Source organism: Thamnophis elegans, chromosome Z, assembly GCF_009769535.1.
Source record: "Thamnophis elegans isolate rThaEle1 chromosome Z, rThaEle1.pri, whole genome shotgun sequence".
NCBI classification, from domain to species: domain Eukaryota; kingdom Metazoa; phylum Chordata; class Lepidosauria; order Squamata; family Colubridae; genus Thamnophis; species Thamnophis elegans.
The window spans coordinates 49,949,401-49,973,533 of record NC_045558.1 but is presented as its reverse complement, the minus strand read 5'-3'; the positions used below and the strand labels follow the sequence as shown (position 1 = coordinate 49,973,533).

The following is a 24,133-nucleotide window of genomic DNA, read 5'->3' as shown; positions in this document are numbered from 1 at the left end:
AACCTGCCTGCTAGCAAAGGACCTTCCCGAAGTTGCTTTTCTGAGCAACGGGGAGACAGAAGGGACAAAATACCGTCTGGCCGTTTGCGAGCCAATCAAGAGTGTGGCTTTGAAAACCTGCGGCGTGATCGTGCTGTGCGGGAGCGAGTGTCTCTCCCCGAATATGGAGGACGTAGTGGGCAACTTGTATGTATCCTGGAAAATCAGTAAGTCCTACTGGCGGCCCGTATCTGCCACGGCCTTGCAGCCTCTTTACATTGGTAAAGATAAAAATTTAAAAAAAATCGGGGCTTTTTAAGAACGCCGTGGGATGCAGGACAAATTGTGCAAAATCGTGACTGTCCCACCAAAAGCGGGACATCTGGTCACCTTATACATGTGGTATAGTTAAAATAAATGTCCAAAAGCGTATTTCTTATTCTATGCCTTAAATTTATGTTAAAAATGAAATTGAATGAGACAAGAATGGTAACTTTTCTATATTGCTTAAATGAAGTGTCAAACTGTAATCCTAATTATTAGAACAAAAAGGTTGTGATAAAGTTAAATTATATAGACCTGCTTTATAATAATCTTTCTAAGTGCACAACTTTCAAGTTAGTAGTATGTGGGAGGCATATGAGACCAATTTCATAGCTATTAGGAAATCACACCAGGGTATCCGTTTTCTGTTCTCCATTGCTATATGAGAAACTAGTTCCTGTTCTAGGTAGGAATAAATATAGTTTAAAGCAATTGACAGCTTTATTGAAAACAGCCCAGTTAGAATTATATTTATGGATCTATGGTGTGGTTCATCAATGAATCATAACAAAGAAATTAATATAATTATTTAAAATTGAGACTTCCAATTACAACTCTCACTGTATTGAATTTCCATAATGACTTCCTGAAAAATTATACTTAAACTGATTTGTTGGAGAGCTTCAGAAATTCAAAGTGATCTTAGAAACACTCTAGACTGAAGTATGATTAATCTTTATTTTCAATCTGATTTTTTTTTACAGAAAACAATATCTAAAAGTACACAACATTGCTATTAACTTTCACTTATCATATATATTTATACAGTAATATGGACATGGGATATCAATTTTAGCAATAAATATAACCCCTTGTTAAAGTAAATCTAACTCCATGTAATCTATATTGTTGAGCTGTTTTTAAGATTTTCCCACTATATGTGAAAAAGGATGTTTTCTAAAGCTAGAAACAGTATAGCAGATTCTCTCTTATTGGTGCTATAAGTTGCTTTGGAAGTCAGCCATTAAAGAATCTATTTCTTTAAACTGTTCTGTTATGCTCTCTATGTATTCTCCAGCCACAAAAGCTTTCCCATCAATTATAATACAGCCTTCTTCAGTGCTGATTTCCATTGGTCTTTTTTCTTCGCTAGCTTCTAAACAGCAGTTAAGTATCTAGAGCCAAAAAAGAAAAAAAATACTTAATTCATATTGTGACTAAATTATGTAATTTTGCAACTGTTTTCATGAAAATGAAAAGACACAGTAATTCCCACAATGAAAGAATTATGGTAAAGGTAATGGAGTTAGCATAGATAGTTTCAATTAAAGAATTTATCTAGTTTTGTTTCTAATTGGAAACTGCTTCTGGATTATTTTCTACAAACTGACAGAAAATGAAACTTTTAATTTAGGTTTTGATTATTAGAGTGGTTTTGTAATTATAGAAATCATTTAATGTGTGAAATGTAAAGCAACAGGTTGATATATTGTTTTTATAGCAGTGTTTTTCAACCACTGTGCCGTGGCACACTAGTGTGCTGTGACATAGTATAAGGTGTGCCGTGGGAAAATTACTTTATATATAGTCAATATAGGCACAGAGTTAAAATTTTTTAACATTTTCTAATGGTGGTGTGCCTCGTGATTTTTTTCATGAAAAAAGTGTGCCTTTGCACAAAAAAGGTTGAAAAACACTGTTTTATAGAACAATCAGAAATCATTAATTTTTTCTTGTCTTTTGGTACTTTTCTCTTTTTTCTTATTTTCATAACTTTTGTTTCTTTTATATTTTTACTTTATAATAAAATTTAATAAAAAGTAGGAAAGATGCAACTCGGTGCACTTGATTCAACAAGAGATGGTTCATTTTATTTGTATAGCTAATGATTAGGTTCACATTTCCTGCTAACTTATAAAGTTGTTTATCTAGTAGTAGGATCCTACCGGTTTAACAACCAGTTTGCTGAGCACGCGCTTCATGTGCTGCATGTGTGTGTGCAGTTTAGAGAAGACTTACCTACCAGATCACTGCTTGGTACGGAAAACAGCTGTAGAGTGGTAATTCACTCTGCTGCGCAACTCAGCTGAGAAGATAAAGTGCAGGGGCAGGCAGGCCCACTTGCTAGTGGGAGCAAACTGGTTGAGTTGATCTTCGGAGCTACCGGATTACCCGAACCGGTCCAAACCGTAGAATCCCACCCCTGGGTTAGTTTTATTTTTGCTAAACACATTTCATGATTCACTATATTGCAATCTGAAAACAAGATTTAATCTAGCTAAATCTCATTAACAAAGCATTATTTAAAAACAATTATACTGTGAGACTATAAATATAAAAATGAATAAAAAACCATAGTACAATTCTCCTTTACTGAATAATTTAACTATTTCTTAATGGAAATATGATCTTTCAAATTCTGGGCTGGATCCAGATCTATTAAGATATTCAAATTAAAGAAATAGGACTAATCTAAAATCCATCCGTTTTAATGTACTGGATAGATTGTCAAGTTTATTAATGAAGTGCATAATTAATTTTTGAATTGTTTCTGTTGATAGTCATTTGGTCTGTTATAGACACAGTTTCGTGAATTGTGATTCAACTAGAATTTGTTAGAAAATTGTATAACAGATGTAATTAATATATAATGTGTAAATATATCTGACATGCTGTAGGATTTCTACATTACTAATAGCAAACAATTTTAAAAATAATAATATATTTTTTAAAAAATATACAGTTTAGAATATGATCATACTTTTTGGTCTCTACATAATCCTGGAAATAGTCAATATGTGTATTAATATAAAGTTGTTTCAATAAAGCACAAATAAATTTATATGGAATTGTTTTTAATGTATGTGGCAAATGTCCAGAAGTAAATATAAAAATATATATATTCATATAACACTCTCTTTCTTTATAAATAAATTTTTGCACTGTCACATATTTCTCCTGCCATTTAAAAAACATATAAAGTGTGGAAGAATATTATTAAAATGACAGTTGTTTTTTGACATGACCAAAATAAAAAGATGCTCACTTGTCAGTATACTGGTATCCTACTGATAACTATTTTATTTATTCACTAAAATATATTTATTTAAAAGATATATATCTTTATTTCTCAAATTAACAGTGAAATTCTTTCTTTTCATGTTTGAAGTGAACATTTTTACTAATGCATTTGAAAATCAGCCTAGTCTCATATGTGCTTATTCAAACTATGTCCCACTGATTTTAATGGGACTTACCCTTAGATAAGCATGCATTGCACTTTATTCTCCTTTCCATTAATAGCAGTTTCTGGATTTCAAGTTAATAATTCATACCTCTTTTCTTTCATTATTGGCCTCTCCATTCCCAGATGATTCTAAAAAAGGTTTGGAGGTGACTAATACTTGATTGAGAATTTGGTCCAAATCTTTCAGTATAATTTTTGTCTCTCTTACAACTAAAAACATGCAACAATATTTACAATTAAAATATACAATTATATTACCACAATTCTATTGATTGCTTAATTTAATTCAACTACATTAACAGGCATTAACTGGAAATAGCAATCATTACAATTGTTTATGTTTCATATGTTAACTTACTAACAAATTAAATAAAATGAATTTTAAAAATTATTCTACTGATAATAATAATATGTAATTTCAAATGAATTTCTAAAAATTATTACAGGATAGTTTCCAAGTTTAATTGAGTGGAAACGTACACAAAGCTTTTGCTGTGTTCCAGCATAACAGATATAGTCCCTTTGTTGACCTTAATAGGGACACTAAAGTGACAGGTCAAGGTAATTGTGATAATGCAGATTATGCAAATAAGCAGAGGATTGTGGTCTGAAATGGAAAGTGTGAATCAGATATTGCACATCAGTCACACAAGAAAAGCAAGGTATCCAAAAAGAGAAGCCACCTTCTGATTGGTGATTCAATTGTAAGGGATGTAGATTTAGGAAAGGATATGAAGGTTTTGAAAGAGGTCAGGTGTCTGCTAGATGCTACTACCAGTAGAGACAAGAGGCGTATTCTTAAGATAGTCAAGAATGCAAGTAAGGACTGTGAAGTTGACGCTATTATACACAGATTTTCAGGATAAACATTTAAACTGAACAGCGGGAATTGATACAGAACATTTCTGTCCCCAGCAATCTAAAATTCATAAGGTTATCAGTGCATATAACACAGATGTTTCTGCGGGTAAGATTTAAGTCCTGCTGTCAGGCAATACCAAGCATATACCAAGCATTTAATAGTGAGTGCCATACCATGTGCACAAATCTTACAAGTGGCCAGAAAATACGGGCAGTCAGGCATAATGCAGGTTATGCAGACAGTAAACACAGGGTCAATCAAAATGGACTCAAATGTCTATACACCAATGCACAGAGTATGAGGAATAAACAGGGTGAATTAGAAATCCAAGTAAATGAGGGCAGATATGATATTATTGCCATTACAGAAACTTGGTGGGATGAAACCCACAATTGGAACATACAGCTAGAAGGATTTAAATTATTTAAAAGAAATAGATCAAATAAAAGAGGAGGTGGAGTTGCACTATATATCCGCCCGGAGTCTTCCGAGAGTGGGCGGCATACAAAACTAATAAATACAAGAAATAACTACATCTCTACAGAACTAGAGCACAACAATGATGAGAACTATCTTGAATGCATTTGGGGCAATATTAAAGGGGGGGGGGAGAAACGACATTGCCATTGGTCTATACTACAGGTCACCCAACCAAGCAGAGGAAGTAGATGAACTTTTTGCTAGTCAGCTATCTAAGGTATGTAGGAAGCACACCACAATAGTAATGGGGATTTTAACTACTCTGACATCAACTGGGAAACAAACTCTGCACCAAGTGGAAGATCCAACAGGTTCCTAACAAACCTAGCAGACAACTTTGTTTCCCAAAAGGTAGGGGATCGGCCATATTGGACTGAATTCTGACTAACAGTGAGGAAATGATAGAAGGTGTTGAAGCCACAGGAATCTTGGGGACAAGTGATCATGCAATATTTGTATTCAACATTATTCAAGCACAAGTAGTAGAACAAAGTCAAACTAGAGTCTTGGACTTTAAGAATGCTAATTTCAATAAACTTAGAGAGAGCTTGGGAAGGATTCCATGGATGAGAATCCTCAAGGGGAAAACAACTCAAGAAGCTTGGGAAATTTTGAAAAGAGAGATTATAAAAGCCCAGTCTAGCACAATACAAATGAAGAAGAAAAATAATAGGTCTCAAAAGAAACCAGCATGGCTGCATAAATAACTCTCTGATAAATTGAAAGACAAAAAGGATAAGTATAAAAAGTGGAAAGAGGAGCACATAACTAAGGCAGAATATTGGCAAACAGCCCGAGCCTGTAAAGATGAAATGAGGAAAGCTAAGGCTCACAATGAAGAAAAGCTTGTGACAAAAGTAAAAAATAACAAAAAAAAAGCTTCTTCCACCATGCCAAAAACAAGAAAAACATCAAGGAAACAATTGGTCCATTGCTGGGAGAAAGTGGCAAGAAGGTGACAAGCAACAGGGAGAAAGCATAACCATTTAACTCATTTTTTGCATTTGTCTTTACACAAAGGGAAAAAACAATCCAACCTATTAAAAACAGCACCACAAAAAACAGATTAGGAACACAAGTTAAAATAGGGAAGAAAATAGTAGGTAAGCATCTGTCTACCCTAGACAAGTTCAAATAACCAGGACTGGGTGGATTACACTCCAAGTGTTAGATATTCCCCCCCCCCCCCCCCGCGACAGTGGTTTTCACCAAAGTCCTCTTTCCAGAGGGAACAGAGGTTTAATCCCATTGGTAAAAGGGTCTGACAGACCTCTTTAAAAGGGGCTGCTGTTTGACCCTTCCTTAGCCAGATGTTTGCCTTACTTGCAATAAAGAGCTGTTGTTACTGTAGCTTTTGTGTGCCTATCCATTACCCGATCTAACACTGGCGACGAAGGTGGGATTGGAAGGCAACTAGGCGAACAAAAAGAGCAAAAGACATTCTGCAAATACATCAAGCCCGGAGTGCCTGTGCGGCATCGAGCAAGCCATCACTGAGCGGCAAAATTGAATTAGGATGGCTATGCACACACCACCAACTCCATATGATCCGGTCACCAAGCACTGGGAATCGTACATGCTATGATTTGATTGCTTCCTCGAGGGAAACAACCTCACGAGCATTCCAGAAGGCCATAAGAAGAACATGTTCCTCAGTAACTGTGGCCAGGAAGTGTTCGAAACAGCGAAAAACCTCTTGGAACCGACACCGCTCCAAGCAGTGTCTTGGTCTGCACTACAACAGACCCTGAAGATCCACTATGCACCCAAGCTGTCCAAGCACGTTCGCTGGCACGAATCTAACATCCAAAACCAGATGGAGGGCGAATCAATCAATGAGTATGTGGCGGCGCTCCGGAAAGCCGCAGTGTACTGCGAGTTCTGTGACCTTGATGAACTGAATCTGGACCGCATAATTTGCGGCGTGCGAGACATTACCCTACAGAGGAGATTACTCGCATTGGATGAGGCCAGGGTGTCTGAATCAGCCGGCAAATCAACGGAGACTCTACAGCGCCAAAGCATACCTCAAGATGCATGGAAAAGTACCCGTGTACATCGTGAGACTGTTGAGCCCAAGGGCTCAGAAAGCGAGGAGGATGACAGCTACTACATGTGCAGTAGCAGCACCAAGCCGGCGCGAAAATTCAATTCGCAATTTCTTCCCTGACCAGCTGTGGAGGAGACCATGCCCAACTGTACTGCTGATTCCACGAAGCAACTTGCCAGCGTTGCAAGCGGAAGGGGCACATCATCCAGGTGTGCTGCAGTGATTTCCCTACCACCACCAGGCAGCCCAAAAATAACAAAGCCGTCAACAGAGGCAAAAACCAGGCACCTGGCAGAAGTACCCAAGGCAGTCAGAAGCTGACAATAGAGTCGCTTATCATACATCAATAAGACAAGTCTGCTCTAGATGATCCAAAAAGCTGAAGGTCTCTGTCAACATTGAGGACTCTCCATGTGAGATAGAGATCAACACTGGGTCATCACTGACCATAATGCCATGGTCAGCCCTCAAGCAAGCAATTCCAAAACTACAGAAGCAGCACCTCCGAAACCCTGACATCCGCCTGTGCAGGGGAACCAGGTCCCCATCGTGGGCCAAGGCACCTTCCGGGTGAACTATAAACATTTCTGCAAAAACCTCCCCGTGACGGTGGTCAGTAGCAACCTACAGAGCCTCCTTGGGCTTGATTGGTTCCAAGCCTTGAGTATGGAAGTGACTGGAATCAACTCAGTGAAGGAGTTGGCGCTGAAGCCATCTTTAAGGAGTTCGAGGATGTTTTTGGCATCGGTCTTGGTAAGTACAAGGGAACTCTAATCTCTTTTAGCTTGGACCCCAATATAGCCCCAGTTAGGCTAAAACCCAGGAGAGTACCTTTTGCTCTCCATCCTAAAATTGACAAAGAAATTGACAAGCTCGTGAGCCAGGGCATCCTAGAGCCAATCAATCATGCACCCTGGGAGACTCCTATTGTGTCACCTGTCAAATCTGACAGGTGTGTCTGCATCTGCGCGGACTATAAGTGCACAATTAATAAGGCGTTACAACAAAGCGCCTACCCTGTACTCATTATACAGCACCTACTACATTTGCTTGGCCCAGGGAAAGTTTTTGCAAAATTGGATATGGCACAGGCATACCAACAATTGCCAATAGATGGCGCTACCGTGGAGACCCAAACCATTGTGACGCACAGGGGTGCATTCAAATGCCACCGCCTTCAATTTGGAGTTAGTATCGCCCCGGGACTGTTCCAAAGCGTCATGGAACGGCTTTTGCGGGGGATTCCAGGAGTTGTCCCCTATTTCGATGACATCTTGGTATTGGCTGCAGATGAGGCGCAACTTTTAAAAAGCGTATGAACAGTTTTGGCCAGAATTAGAGACAAGGGTCTCTGCCTCAAAAAAGAAAAATGCCAGATTAATGTACCAAAGGTTGAATTCCTAGGGTACCTGATCGATGGGTCTGGAATTCACCCAACCTCACAAAAAATTTAAGCTATTCAGGACGCCCCCACACCTCGCAATCAGACCAAACTGCAGGCGTTCCTCGGGCTCCTTAATTTCTGCAGCGTGTTTCTCAAATAGAAAGCCACCATTGCTGAACCATTACATCGCCTCCTGGCCAAGAACGCGAAGTGGTCTTGGGCAAAGCCGAAACTGCCGCGTTTGCCACAGTAAAACGACTCCTGTAAATGGATTCCTTCCTAGTTCAATACAGCCAAAGCCTACCATTGGTGCTAACCTGTGACGCTTCTCCTTTTAGTGTTGGCGTTGTCCTTAGCCACCACATGCCTAATGGAAACCAAGCCCCTATTCATTTTATGCCAGGACCTTGTCCACCGCTGAGCAGAACTACAGCCAATTGGACTGCGAGGCTTTGGCTGCAGTGGCCGGAGTAAAGAGGTTCCATGAATACCTTTACGGTCGGGTCTTCGAACTGGTTACGGACCACAAGCCACTGTTGGGTTTACTGGCCGGGGATTGCCCCACTCTGGTATCATTATCCCCCCGCATGACCAGGTGGACTATTTTCCTGGCTGCTTATTCCTACTGTCTCATTCACCGACCTGGCTCCAGTTTAGGGCACACAAATATCTTGAGCCGCTGCCCATTGCCCGAAGTTCTCACCGACCCCACCCCTGAGATGCCAGTCCTTCTCATTGATTGCCTGGATACCGGACACATTTCATCCAGTGACATTGCACGTCACTCTGCAAAGGACCCCACAATAAAGCAAATTTTGAACTGGGTGTGGAGGGGGTGGCCCAAGGCGCCTGTTGGGGCTGATTTCAAAATGTATTTTGCCAAATGTGCTGTTAATGGGTGTTTATTGTGAGGGGACTGGGTAATTATTCCCACCAAACTTGCATTTCAGTATTAGAAGCTTTACATGTATGCCATCCTGGAATCGTCAGGATGAAGTCTCTAGCTAGGAGTTACGTATGGTGGCCTAACATGGACAGGGAGATTGAAGAATGGGTGGCTACCTGCACACTGTGCCAGGAATCCAGACCGTCTCCCCCATTAGCACCCGCTAAGGAGTGGGAGCAGCCACAAGCATCATGGTCCAGGGTGCACATTGACTTTGCTGGCCCAGTACAGGCTCAAACATTCTTCCTAGTTGTAGACTCGTACTCAAAATGGTTAGAAGTAGTCCTGATGACCTCCACTACGCCAGAAGCAGTCATCAAAATGCTACGGAGACTCTTCTCCAGGCACGGCCTGCCCGATGTCTTGGTCTCTGACAATGGCCCCTAATTTACGGCCATGCCTTTCAAGACTTTCCTAGCATCTCAGGGAATCAGGCATGCCCTGGTCGCGCCATTCCATCCGGCCTCCAATGGTCAGGTGGAGAGAATGGTGAGATCTGCAAAATAGGCCTCACTAGAATGGGCCCAGGTGGTTGGTAAACACAGATTGATCACTACTTACTGATCCAGCACATCACACCCAGTGCTACCACAGGGAGAAGCCCCTCCGAGCTTCTCATGGGGCACTGTTTAAAGTCACACTTACACTGGTTACACCCCAATTATTCTGTCTCATCACCCACAGACTCCACAAGCAAGATTCGATCTTTTATCATAGGAGATTTGGTATACACCCACAATTATGCCGGGGAACTCTGTGGATTCCTGCCACAGTAATAGGTATCACCGGCCCTTGATCCTATCTGGTAGAGCTCGAGGACGGTAGAAATTGGAGAAGGCATATTGACCAACTCCGTAGCCGCATTTCCAACTCCACTCTTAAACAACCAGTGGTAACTCCTACACGAGTTAGCCAAAGCCCTACCGAAACAGAACAAAATAGTAGTCCTTCCATGACCAACTCAAGCCCGAGAGTATCGGAAGACTTATCTGATTTTGATGCAGGCCCGCAGCAAGCTCCGAGCGAGTTAACTCCAGAAGCTCCAGCCACGGCCTGTGAAAAGTTCCAGGAGCTTTCACCAGGCAGAGTTGTGTGGCAAACAGGTCTGTCCGACTTGTCCAAGGAAACTACTCCTACTGAACTGCGCAGGTCAGGAAGAGCTATACAAAAGACTGCCTACCTGCGTGACTATGTAACCAGTTGGATTGTTCTATCCTAGAGGGAAGGGGTGTTAGATATCCCCCACCCCGACAGTGGTTTCCACCAAGATCCTCTGTTCCGGTGGGAACAGAGGTTAAATCCCATTGGTCAAAGGGTCTGACATACCCCTTTAAAAGGGGCTGCTGTTCCACCCTTCCTCAGCCAGATGTTTGCCTTACTTGCAATAAAGAGCTGTTGTTACTGTAGCCTTTGTGTGCCTATCCATTACCCAATCTAACTTCAAGGCTCTGAAGAAACTGGCAGACGAGATCTCAGAACCACTGAACTATATCTTTCAAAGATCCTGGAGCACCAGGGTACTGCCAGAGGACTGGAAAAGAGCGGATGTAGTTCCCATCTTCAAAAAAGAGGAAAAAAACAGATCCAGGATACTACAGGCCTATCAACTTGACCTCAATACCAGGGAAGATCCTGGAAAAGATAATCAAGCAATGAATTAGTGAACACCTAGAAGCAAAGAAAATAATTTGTCAAAAACAGATCATGCCAGACTAATCTTATTGCATTCTTTGATAAAGTAATAAAATTAGTGGACCAGAGGAATGCTGTCGATATAATTTACTTGAACTTCAGTAAGGCATTTGTTAAAGTAGACCATAACCTACTATTAGATAAAGTAGAAAAATATGGGTTAGACAGCATCACCACCAGATGGATTCATAATTGGCTGACCAACTGCACTCAACATGTACTCAATGGAACTGCATCTATAGTACTACTTGAGCACCCAAGGCTCTATTTTAGGCCCAGTATTCTTCAATATCTTCATCAATGATTTGGACAAGGAGATAAATGGGGAACTCATCAAATTTGCAAATGACACCAAGCTGGCAGGAATAGCCAACACTCCAGAAGGATCTTGACAACTGTGAATATTGGGCGCTATCTAACAAAATGAAATTGATGAAAAAAGTAAGGTTCTACATTTAGGTAAGAAAAACAAAATGCTTACTCAATAGTAGTAACTGTGAGAGGGATCTTGGAATCCTAGTGGACAACCATTTAAATATGAGCCAGCAGTGTGCAGCAGCTGCCAAAAAAGCCAACACAGTTCTAGACTGCATAAATAGAGGGATAGACTCAAGATCACATTCAGTATTAATATCACTTTATAATTTCTTGGTAAGGCCACACTTGGAATACTGCATTCAGTTTTGATTGCCACTATGTAAAACATGTGGAAACTCTAGAAAGAGTACAGAGAAGAGCAACAAAGATGATTACGGGACTGGAGACTAAAACATATGAAGAACGGTTGCAGAAACTGGGTATGTCTAATTTAGTGAAAAGGAGGACTAGGGGAGACATAATAACAGTGTTCCAATATCTCAGGGGTTGCCACAAAGAAGAGGGAGTCTAACTATTCTCCAAAGCACCTGAAGGTAGAACAAGAAGCAATGGGTGGAAACTAATCAAGGAGAGAAGCAACTTAGAACTGAGGATAAATTTCCTCATAGTTAGAACAATTAATCAGTGGAACAACTTGCATCCAGAAGTTGTGAATGCTCCAACACTGGAAGTTTTTATGTAGATGTTGGATAATCATTTGACTGAACTGGTGTAGGGTTTCCTGCCTAAGCTGGGGATTGGACTAGAAGACTTCCAACATCCCTTCCAATTCTGTTATTCTATATTCTGTCAATAACATATTTTCAGCAATTTTTTTAAATATCTATTTTTAGAGACCCATAGTTATTAAGGAAGAATAATTTGTCTATAATAAGCAGTAAATGGACACATATCTGTTCATGGTGTTGCAGTTTGAAATAGCTTATTTTGGAACATAGTTACTTTCAATTCCCTGGAACTGACTTAAAATGGGAAGAGATGAAGACTCCTGAAGAAGAGAAAGGTTACCATTCAGTGAGCCAGCAGAACTCATAAAGAAGGAATATATAACATGCCACTGCTTTTTTTTACTGATTTTAAATGTATTTAGGAGTAACTGAATACCCGAGCTCCACTACAAAACTATGTGATCAGGCTTGATAAATCGACACTTACAGCTTGAAAATTAATGAGTAGTTATGATCGGCCTCTCCTCTCCCCTTCTCTCCTTCAGGCTTGTCCCACAGAATCCTCCCCTCTCCTATTCCTTCTCTCTCTCAGCTGCACAGAATCTTCCCCTATCCTATCCACTTCTCTCTCTCAGCCTTGCCCCACAGAAACCTGTCCTGTCGTATCTCCTATGAGTCACACGCTGGCCACACCCACATCCAAGTGGCAGTTGGAACAGAGTTATTTTCAGGTTAGGAGGGGGAGTTGAACATCTAACTCCTTAGCATCAGAGTGTATTCATAATAATATAATAAATTTTAATGATCTGATAAATTTTCTTGGACAAGACATTGTGACTAGCCCAGTCTTTACTTTTCCAATATTATTCTCATTGTCTTTCTACTGGTTTACATATATGTTTTATGCTTGTGCATTTAAATGACAATATTTAAACATAGAAATCAGAATAGCAACTTCATTCACTATACTTTTATTTATTTTTCTTCCAGGGAGTAATTTGAATTTTTCCTGCTCTAATCTGAATATGTGCTATAAACAACCTTTTCATTGCTTGTTGTTGCATTATTAATTTTATATATGTTTAGAAAGCAACTGTATTTGAATATTTTTTTTTAAAAAAAAGATCAATGCTGCAACAGTTGTAAATATGAAATATGGTCATAAATTTCTTTTTCAGTGCCATGGTAACTTGAACAATCATTTAAAGAATGGTTGTAAGACAAGGACTATCTATATAGAATAGAATAGAATTCTTTATTGGCCAAGTGTGATTGGACACACAAGGAATGTGTGTTCCTTGTGTGTCCAATCACACACATGCAATCACATGTTGCATGAGGAGAGGCTAATGCATGACTTCGATCTTTTGAAGACTGATGGTGGATTCAAAGTTGTCACAAGAAGAATTTGTTCATACTGACTTGCACTTATGAATCTGAACCAGCATTCAGGGAATAATCATTAGCAAAGAGAGAAAGTCTCAGAACACTTTCCTTCACTTTGGTAATTAAGTTATTACTGAATTCATATTAATTCATTTGCATGCTTGTACAGAAATAGATTTATGTTTTATACTAGGTATTCCAAACAATCTTTTTGTAAGCAGATAGTGATGAGACGATCATGATTTTTATTTATTATGGGTCTTTTGAAGACTGAATGAATGAATGAATGAATGAATGAATGAATGAATGAATGTATGTATGTATGTATGTATGTATGTATGTATGTATGTATTTATTTATTCTCTTATGCATCAGTTCATATCACATTACAGAATAACTTTTTGCCAAATCTTGCATTCATAGGGAATGTTATACATTTTCCCTAAAATTAGGAAATGGCTCTTCATTAGTTATCACCATTCATGCCATATTATTAGCATCTGAATGCCTATTTCCATACACACTCATATTTAAACTAAATGTTGCCACTTTATATTATGACATATTTTTTCTAGCTTTTATTTATAATTAAACCTTTGCTTTGATTTTCATGAAGCGTTCATTCATTATACTCACATATAATAAGGAAATGAAACCAGAGGCCTGTTTTACATCAAATATGTTCACACATCTATTCATGTTAGGATCTCTAATCTAAATACTACCTTGCAAGTCAATATTTTTTTTTCCACCAATTGCAAATTACATGCAATGGTACTGCATGCAGATGTAACAGATGTGTCAGAAAAATACACAATAATTTTATATACAGTAAAATGTTAGAATTTCATAAAATTTAAAAAAAATGCTTCCTAAGTTTTAAACTAAATCTTTCTAAACTCTTTAGCCCAAATAAATGCATGTGCTTTGACCATTCTATAAAACACCCTTGATATTTTAATTATCTATGTGACACATTACTTCGCTCTGAAATACTTAACAATAATTAAATTTTGTGATTAGATTTTTTTTGTTATATGCAATAGGTTGGGGAAATCTACCAGTTTATCATATTTACAGCTTTCTACTTACAATTGTTACTCTACAACATCTCTATAATCATGTAATAAAAATTCATAGGATCATGTCATTACCATTTGTAACTTTCTGACAAGTAAAGTAAATGGGAAAGCCAGATTTACTTAACAAAGATTGATTGATTGATTGATCGATCTGATCTAATCTGATTTAGTACTGGTGTGCCTTTTTCATTTTCAAAATAAAGATCATGTCACCTGGGAACTTTCATAGTTCATAACTCCTACAAATTAACCTCAATTAATTTATGGGACAATGGGACCCTAAAAAACAATTATCTTAACATTGAAAGTAGAAATAGATAAAAGATGCTAAATCAGAGGAATTTTCAGAAAATATACTTTCACATATATATATTATATATATATATATTAATAGTAGTAGTAATAGTAATTAATATTAGTATATTAATTAAATAACAAAATATCCATGAAATCGAATGAGACCAATTGAATTTTTATAATAAAATAGCTTGTAACAATGTTCAAATAATATATTTGACACATCCAATTTACAATAATTAGATTTCATGGATCTTTTGTTATATAATTTTTAATGTTTTCTATAAGTTACGTTAAAACATTGATTTTTAAGGAATATTTGATACAAGTTCAAAATGGCAACTTTAAGATAGAGAAACTTCCGTGACAAAATTCTCCAGCTGGCTATTTAGCACTTTAAAGAAATTCTGCTTTAGAGCCTACAATATTTCCTAGAATCACATTTATTTTACAGTAATATTCTGTAGCACAATATGATACACATTCTATTCAGAAGAAAATATAACCAGATTCTGTGGTGTTTACATGCAGGTAATGTTTCAGGTTAAAGCTCAATATTCAGATATTTTAGAATCTTGGTAAGCTATGCAGACATTTTATACTTACAGTATCTTATTTTTTTCAGAGTAGCCTGAGAAACATAATAAACATAATACCTTTTTTAACAAAATCAAGCTCTGCTTTCTATACCATAAAAGTACATAGTAGTTCTGTACTTGTATATATGAACACCAACCTAGGTTTTTTTTTGATAGGATATCTTCTGATCTTGCTATTTTGCAAGGATATGTTAACATTCTTTGCCTGAAAATTGAGAAAGTTGTTAGTATTTGTTTTGAATCAACAATCAAGAATAGGTAGAAATAACCCGACAACATAAATAGTTAAAATCCAGACTTAATTAAATTGGGACCTACTGAAAACAGTAAATTATAATCTAAGAATGAATTTGGATTGCTACCTATTTCTATGAATGTTTCATCTAATAAAAATATTGATAACTATTTATGAACAATACAATTTTATTAAAACTCATATTAGTTCTTTTAAGCACACTTTAAAAGGGTGTCTGCATTATAAATATGCATTATACATATTATAAATTATATTGCTTATTTAGATTGAATTACCATTTTTCAGACTATAAAATGCCCCGGATTATAAAATGTACCTAGCTTTTGGGGAGGAAAACAAGAAAAAAAACTGCCTTTGCCTCCCAGCAATTTGCCTCCTTGCAGCAAACATCACAGCCTGGTCAGCTTAAGCACAGTCTGATTTAGCATGAGCAACTGATTGCTAGGAGAAAGAGGTTTGCTGGGCAGGGCTTCAGCAATATTCACTCTATAGGACCCAGACATTTCCATCCATTTTTTTTGAGGGGTAGAGTACATCTTATAGTCTGAAAAATACAGTAGATTTCTGTCACTGACATTTTCTATAAATCCTGAAATGTAGTTGCCAGTCTGTCAATCAAGCTGAAGAGTCTACATTGTACATAAAATGTTTAAAATAACTTAAAGTAGCAAAATGAACTCTTGAAAGTCAGCTTGAAAAGTATGTATTTTATATAACTTTAAAAGGTAAACCACTATGAATATATGAATTGAACTCATATTATGCATATTTTAGATATAGGTTTCTTCAGGTTTAAGTTAAAGATTTCTTTCAATTAAAATATTTCCTTTTAAGCCTTAAAACATAGTTCATCATTTTTTTTTTGGGGGGGGATACAGATTGCATTGGAATGTACATTATTTATTTATTAGAAAATTTATGTTCTGCCCTGCACTCAAATATTTCTGAAATTGTTAATAAAACTTTTAAGTTGATTAGCATAATGTGAGGAATTCTGATTTAGTTGCATACATAATAGATCCTCTGAAATCTATTACTAATTTAGAGCACAATCCTACAGTATACAAGAGTGGTAACTATGGAGTAGGAATCAAACTTAACATTTCTTTTCTTCCGTAGAAGGCTTGAAAATTAATATTTCCTAATATGTGAAATCATGCCAAGAATAAAATGAGAGAAGGGCACTAGAAGCCTTTCCAGCTAAAACACCCCCAAAATAAGCTTTATCACAATTAGAGTTATGATGGACTGTTTCCTTTAAACTAATTATAGTAAGAAAGAACTCAGAAAAGGGAAGAAGTAAGGAAGAAGTATACTTCATCCCTCACTTCTTTCTTATTAGCAATTGGGCATGGGCTTTAAGCTTTACCATGCAAAATTATTCTGCTAAGAATTTTCAATGGCATTACTTTTTCCAATGCAGGCCTTGTACAGAGCCTTCCCAAGCTTCAGCCGCCTTTTTCCAAGCCAGAATGCATTAGTTCAGGGGTCTACAACCCCTGGTTGCAAACCGCTACAGACCATGTCCTATTCAGAACTGGGCCATCCAAGCTTGCAGCTCGACTTGCACATGGCGACCCAGCGTGCACACACATGCACAAATACATGCAGCTCAACTTGCACAAGCCAAGCTGTATGCATGTGCGTACCAGCCCACTGGCCTGCCACTTGTACAAGTCAAGCTGTGCGCATATGCCATCCTGCTGCTTGCGTGGCCCAGTTCCCCACTCCCCCACAGCTAGGCTGCCAAGTGTCAAAGGTTAGGGACAGTTGCACTAGTCTCATTAAGTGTTAATATAGTGTACCTTTCCATTAAAACTAGTTGGTTGTTCAGCTGCAAGGACAAGACTGTGGTATCAATTATGACAGGGGTGGGCTTCAGGGTAATGCACCGGTATGCGTGTACCCGTTCGTCAAATTTAGCGTGTCTTCTGGCACCCGTTCTTCTGGAGGCCACATACCGGAATGTTCCCTCCCATGGCCTGCTCCCTTGCACACTCCCCCGCCCGCCCAGTTGCTGCTCACATACCCCGCCTGTCTGCACCAGGCTTGCCCCGCCAACAGCCACCTCATTACCAATAGGGGGTGGGAAATCCATGCAAAGTGTCCATTCCCCACCCCCTCCATTGGAAACAAGGCAGCTGTCAGAGAGAAGAGGGCAGCGCATGCCACGTGGGCTTGTGCAGCAGCTGAAGAAGGAACAGGAGCTGTGGCATGGCTCTACGTGGTTGGCAATGACTCTGGAGCCCATCCACGGGGGGTGGGGTTCCCCTTGCATTCCTCATCTTCCCAGATGGGCTCTGGAGTCATCGCTGGCCGCGGAGAGCCACACCGCGGCTCCACACCGTGGAAAACGTAGGCGTGCGTGCACACACCGTACAATTACAGCCTTGGAGACTTTGTAATGGTGGGAACTTGTTCTCACTCATCAGGGCTCCTGCAGAATCTTCCCTCCGAAGCCCTCAGAGGGAGGAAGGGCCAGTTGGGAGAGGGGCTTTGGTCCTGCTCCGGGCTGTAATTGTGCAGGATGTGCGCTTGCCTGTGTTTTCCACAGCATGGGGCCACGGCTGGAAGATGAGGAATGTGAGGGGACCAGCAGGGCTTCGTCCATCTGAAGAGACCCTGTCCCTGAAGAGGGCAGATGTGGTGGCATCAGTCTTGGGATGTTCTGTGGAGCCCCCCAGGGAAAAATGCCGCTGCCAGGTACTTTTAACCATATATTTTTGTCCTATGACTGCAGAATGCTGCAATAAAACATAAATGAAGGCCAGTTGTTGAGTGTTTCAAATATGATTGGAACACTCAACAAGGTGACCACAGTATGCATGTGTCTCTGTGTGTGAGTGAGTGAGAGAGACAGACAGGCAGAGAGAGGCAGAGAGAGGCAGAGAGAGGGAGAGAGAGAGAGGGAGAGAGAGAGAGAATCAGAGAGACATGGACAGACACACAGAGAGGGACAGAGAGAGATACAGAGAGGGGGAGGGAGGGAGGAAGAGTGAGAGAGACAGACAAACAGAAAGAGACACACACAGAGAGAGACACAGAGTGAGTGGTTAAGTGAGTGAGTGAGAGACAGACAGACAGACACACACACACACAGAGTGACAGAGAGAGACGAAGAGAGGGGGGAGATAGAGAGACAGAGAGAGAGACACACACAGAGAGAATGAGTGACACACATACATACACACAGAGTGACAGAGATGGGGGAGGGAGGAGAGAGACAAAGAGACACAGAGAGAGACAGACAGACAGACACAGAGAGAATGACAGAGAGAGACAGAGAGGGAGGGAGGGAGGGAGAGAGAGACAAAGAGACACACACAGAGAAAGAGAGAAAGAGAGAGACAGACAGACACAGAGAGACAGAGAGAGACAGAAAGAGAAAGAGAGAGAAAGAGAAAGAAAGGAAGAAAGGAAGAAAGAAAGAAAAAGAAAGAGAACTTACGACCACAATTGACCCCAAAATTTTGGTTGCTAAGCAAGAGCGTTGTTAAGTGAGCTTCACATTTGGCCATGCCCACCCAGTCACATGATCACCGAGCCACTCCCACAAAACAGGTCACACCTACAGAATAGCTTCTAATTTTTTTTTGAAATCCACCACTGAATTATGCTAACATCCCTGTATTATTTTCTTCTGTATAGCAATTCTTCAGTCTGGTCAACCAGGAAGTGGTTCATTAATACATTCACATGGCATGAACAGCAGGCACATTCATTGCCCAGCAATATACTAAGCCAAAGAACTTTTTGGAAGTTATAGAACTAAGATTTGAAGATAGATTCCTGGCATCCTGTAAAATCCTTTTGAAGAATGGAACATGATACAAGATGGAACAGCATGATATACTATGCTGGATGTAAACATTCTATCATGTTTAGTGTGCTTTTGAAATAAAGTGAGTGAAACCTAGAGATAGGGATTTTTAGCTATTGGATATGAATTTAATGTATATTAGATGCCATACTAAAATAGTGGATTCCTATGAATTTTAACAGTTTTTGATGGCTGATTTGATTTGCTGATACTGAAATATAGTGTTGATTTATTTATTTAATCACTTCATTGTAATATGTTGCATATCACACTAAACATTTTAATCATAGGGCAGACTAAGTATATTTAAATAAATAAAAGATATAGTTCTTATATCTTGGAAAAATCAAGATATATGAATTCACTATCCATATTTTTGTATCTTTCCTTGTCTAGTGAAAATCACAATATTTTAAGACCAATAGAGTATAACCAAAGAAACTTACTTTCTTTCATTTCTGCAGCTAATTTTCTTCCCACATTTTTTTGTATAACTTTTAATCTGAAAAATAGATAATTTTTGAATACACAGTATATTTAATGGCAGTCAACAGTTTCAGAAGTATATAGTTTACCTTTTTAATTTCAACAGCTGTTCCACCAATGATGTTATTTTTGATCATTTGTAAATCAGATTTGATGGGTAAGTTCACTCATTTTATTTCAGCCTTGTATTTTTCTTTTACATGTATTATAAAATAGGATGTTGGACAGGGGTGGGTTCTGGCAGGCACTACTGCTGATTTGCTCATGTGTGTGCACCACGTGTGCGCACCACATGTGTGTGTGTACGCCTGATGCACACTGCATGGGCATGTGCGGTACAATTAAAATTGTTGTGTGCATGCGCAGAACCAAAAAACAAGATGGTGGAGATCCAATTCAGGGGCGTGGTAGACCTGGGTCGCTGATTCCAGGGACCTAGGCTGCCAAACCATTACCATTTTGCCTGAACCTGTAGGAACCCACCACTGGTGTTGGAAGAATTTTTTTCTTTTCTCATGGTTAGATAATCACAATTTCTTGTATATCCAAACTACAACTTTGGCTAATTATAGCTGACATATGATTACCGTATTTTTTGGAATATAAGACGCACCTTTTTCCTCTCAAAAAAGAGGCTGAAAATCTGGGTGCGTCTTATACACCGAATATAGCATTTTTTGCCTGCAGAAACCCAGCCTCCTTCACCTAAATGACCCTGCAGAGCCTCTAGGAAGCTTTTAGAGAGCTTCTTGGGACTAGGGAGGGCAGAAATAAGCAAAAAACACCCAATTTTTTGCTCAATTTAATCCCCCAACCCCCAGGAACACTCTAAGTTTCCTAAAAACTATCCATGCCCCCCCCTTTTTTACAAAAAAATGCACACATTTATTTGCTCATCCCCCCTCCCCCCCAGCACTCTGCAAGCTCCCTAAAGGCTATTCATGCCTTTTTTTGGGGAAAAACCGGGCCTATTTTCGCAAAAAATGGGCCGTTTTGGGGAGGTTTGCAGGGCGCAAAAACTTTTTTAAAAAAAAATTTCCTCTTCAAAACCTTCCTGTGTGTCTTATACACCAAAAAAAACAATAATTTATAACTGAATTAGCTTATGTTAAATTAATTAAAAATCAGTTTGTCACAAGAATAATCAGATGATAAACTATGCAATAAAAGTTTTTGAAACTCTCTTGGCTATTTATATAGGAGATTAAATGAGCCTGAAGCTTCTGGCGTCTAATCTATATCACAGAAAAAATAGTGGAAATGATGTTCAAAGGCTATGCCATACCAGTTATAGTTACTATACTAAATATAGTATTTTTCTTCAGGTATTTATTCACTTTCACTTTCCTCATCTAAAATCAAACAGGTTTCATTAAACTATTATGAAGCATAGAATAATAAAATGAATTAATTATATCCATTTTCATTCTAACATAAAATGCTTATAAAATTAGTAAGTTATTAAATTAATCAAACACACACATTTCTTATCAATACAAATTGATATAATAATACTGCCCTTTAGAAAGAACAGCTAAAACAAATATTGCAAAGCAAGTCCGTATTCAGTTAAAATTGTAAGAATTTATATTTAAATCTTACCATTTTCCTACATTCTATTTTATCAGTTTTTCTTTTGGCTTCTTTGTCATTTAATGTATCTAAAAACCATTATAAGGATAATTAAGAAACATTTGAATCATAATGACTTACAAAAGATTTTATATGATTGTTTTTGATCTGTGCTAAATTCTTATGTTATAATAAAAGTATTATGGAAATAGGAATCTACAATGAAACTACTCAACTATCACATAGTGGGCTGTGATACCATGTTTGCTGGAGGAACATGGTCCAATTCAGAACTTTGTTAATCTTACATGATAAATAGATCCTGATGTCTGTGGTAAGTACCCAAAGATATTTTATAGAGTATATTGATCATTACAGAGATATAGTTGTAGGAACTTGTATTTCATTAAAACATCCATCATGTACAATGTTTTTAAGTGAATAACACGGATTATTCTGAGCTGAGTATTTATTTATTCTTTTATTTATGAAACTTCTATTGATTTGATGGAGAAATCATTGGTATCTAGCAGTATTAGTATTTTGTAAAGATACTATCATTAATTTATGCCACAATTCCTAGGAAAATATTTGCACAAATAAAAATTCGAATGTTTGTGTATAACAAATAAAAGGCCAGATAATTGTACCTTTTTTTGATAGGTAGCATATGTCAAGCCTTTGCTGAGTAGTACAAGCAAGTAATTTGTTTGCCTCTTCAAATGCACTTTCATACCAGGTTTTTCTCTTCTTACATACCGCTGTCTAAGAAATATAAATATAAATATATATCCAGCTATATTAGTAATTTATATTATGTACATCATTATTTTTCTACATTTCTCAGCATAAAATGCAAAAAAATAATTTTTTGCAATACATGTGTTAGTTACACATATATAACAACTACAGAAACAATGAACATGCAATTTAAGTTAAACTTCAAATTATTTTAATTTTAGAAAAAGGCATTATTTTAATTTGGGAAACTGTGGGTGGGGAGTAAAGAAAGAGTCAGAGACAGAGAACATGAGCTTGTGTAACAAATTTGAGGTGCTATTAAAGAAAAGCCCTTTTTCTTTTTAAAACAAAGGAAAGGATATTTGCTTTTTTTGGCTCAAACATAAAACTTACAGCATTTCTTGTAGATAGTAACTCTCTTTACAACTGGATCTTATGGTTAATAAGGTTAACATATTTACACAGTAGATTCTTAGGTCAGCTACAAACAATTCACTATAAAATATATCTACAGAAATTTATATCAATAAAGTTTTTATAGAGATATAGGAAGTAATCCACTAATATGTCTATTTTTAATTTTGTATTATCTCTGGTCAGCTTGATAAACATTGATTTGTTTTGAATGAGTTACAAATACATTTTCTGAAGTGAAAAGAAAACTGTGAAAAAAGAATGCCTAATGAGAAAGGGTTCAGCTTCCGATGACATATGGGAAATGATTAAAAATTCAATATAAGGAAATAGAATATCTGTACAGTGTACTATATCATAATATTTCTTGAATGGTCAGAGCTTGTGAGAAACATTTTACAATGCAGTGCAGTACTTACACATCAAAAGATGTACTGCAACATGTAGTATATCTGAAATAAACATTTACTGTTTGTAAGTGTTCAGGTTCACAACCTAGACTACAAAGCTATTTAAGCTCAGAGCATTACAGAACAGAAATGTCTTTAGTTTGTTGCTAGGCATTAACAGCTGAATCCAGTACTGAGCTACTACTTATGCAGAAATCAAAAATTATAATGGGTTAGAAGTTATTAATACTTCTATTTTTACCATCATGTTATCAACAGACTCTGGACTACAGTATACGAGTTTCAATTAGATATTTCCCCTGTGGAAAGATATGGGGCCATATCAGTCTGTATGGAAAAAAATAGAATCCACACTTTTTAATATTTATTCTGGGAAATACAGAAAACAGAAGGTAACTTTAGCTATTGTATATGTTTTGACAATTGTTCCAGTTTTGAGCTAATTATATACTCACATTTTTTAATTACTACCCATCCAGTTATTGGTTATCTGAGCCAAAGTACATATGATTTAAACAAGTTTAATATTTACTTTGTGATATCAAATATTTCTAGTACAATTTATTTTATTTTTCTGACATTCAAGCCATAGTCAGGTGAATGCTGTTATTTTGTCTCATATTTATTCCTCTCAGTGAAATCTTCAGCAAAATTAAATATTAGCATTCCTTTAATTCATAAACTCCTTAATATTCCAGGTATTTTTTTTTAAATAGGGGAAACTAGCTGATATATTTGCTATGTAATGAATCAAACAAAAGGTAAAGCAACAAAAACAGGGGAAAAAAATCACGTTTATAACCTCTCAACTAAAAAATATCAAGTGAAATTACAATAAATTGGAATGTTTTGTTAGATTTCTACACTTGCTTCTATTTACATAATTTTGCATTGTTGTATGAATAATTTGAAAACAAACATATTAACTTTAATTCATTTGATTTTTAAAATAAATATGACCAATAAAAACACATTTACATTCTGAATCCTTACAAATGAAGTATTATGTTAGCGGACTTTCTTTGTTCTTCAACAATATCTGACAATATCTAACTTGCTCAATGAAGAAACTTAGAAATCTTTTAGATTTTGTTACATTAAAGTTATCTAATAAAGCAAG

General features: G+C 37.5%; 1 protein-coding gene across 1 annotated transcript in view; it reads right to left on the bottom strand.

The window, feature by feature from the left end:
* Positions 1-1,171: 1,171 nt before the first annotated feature.
* Positions 1,172-24,133, bottom strand: part of ZCWPW2 (zinc finger CW-type and PWWP domain containing 2) — a 37,603-nt gene continuing 14,641 nt past the window's right edge. Inside the window, 6 exon segments of the mRNA XM_032237522.1 lie at positions 1,172-1,418; positions 3,579-3,700; positions 15,452-15,519; positions 19,837-19,892; positions 22,099-22,131; positions 22,133-22,213. Of these exon segments, the coding sequence (XP_032093413.1) occupies positions 1,242-1,418; positions 3,579-3,700; positions 15,452-15,519; positions 19,837-19,892; positions 22,099-22,131; positions 22,133-22,213 (537 nt within the window). The 3' untranslated portion in view covers positions 1,172-1,241.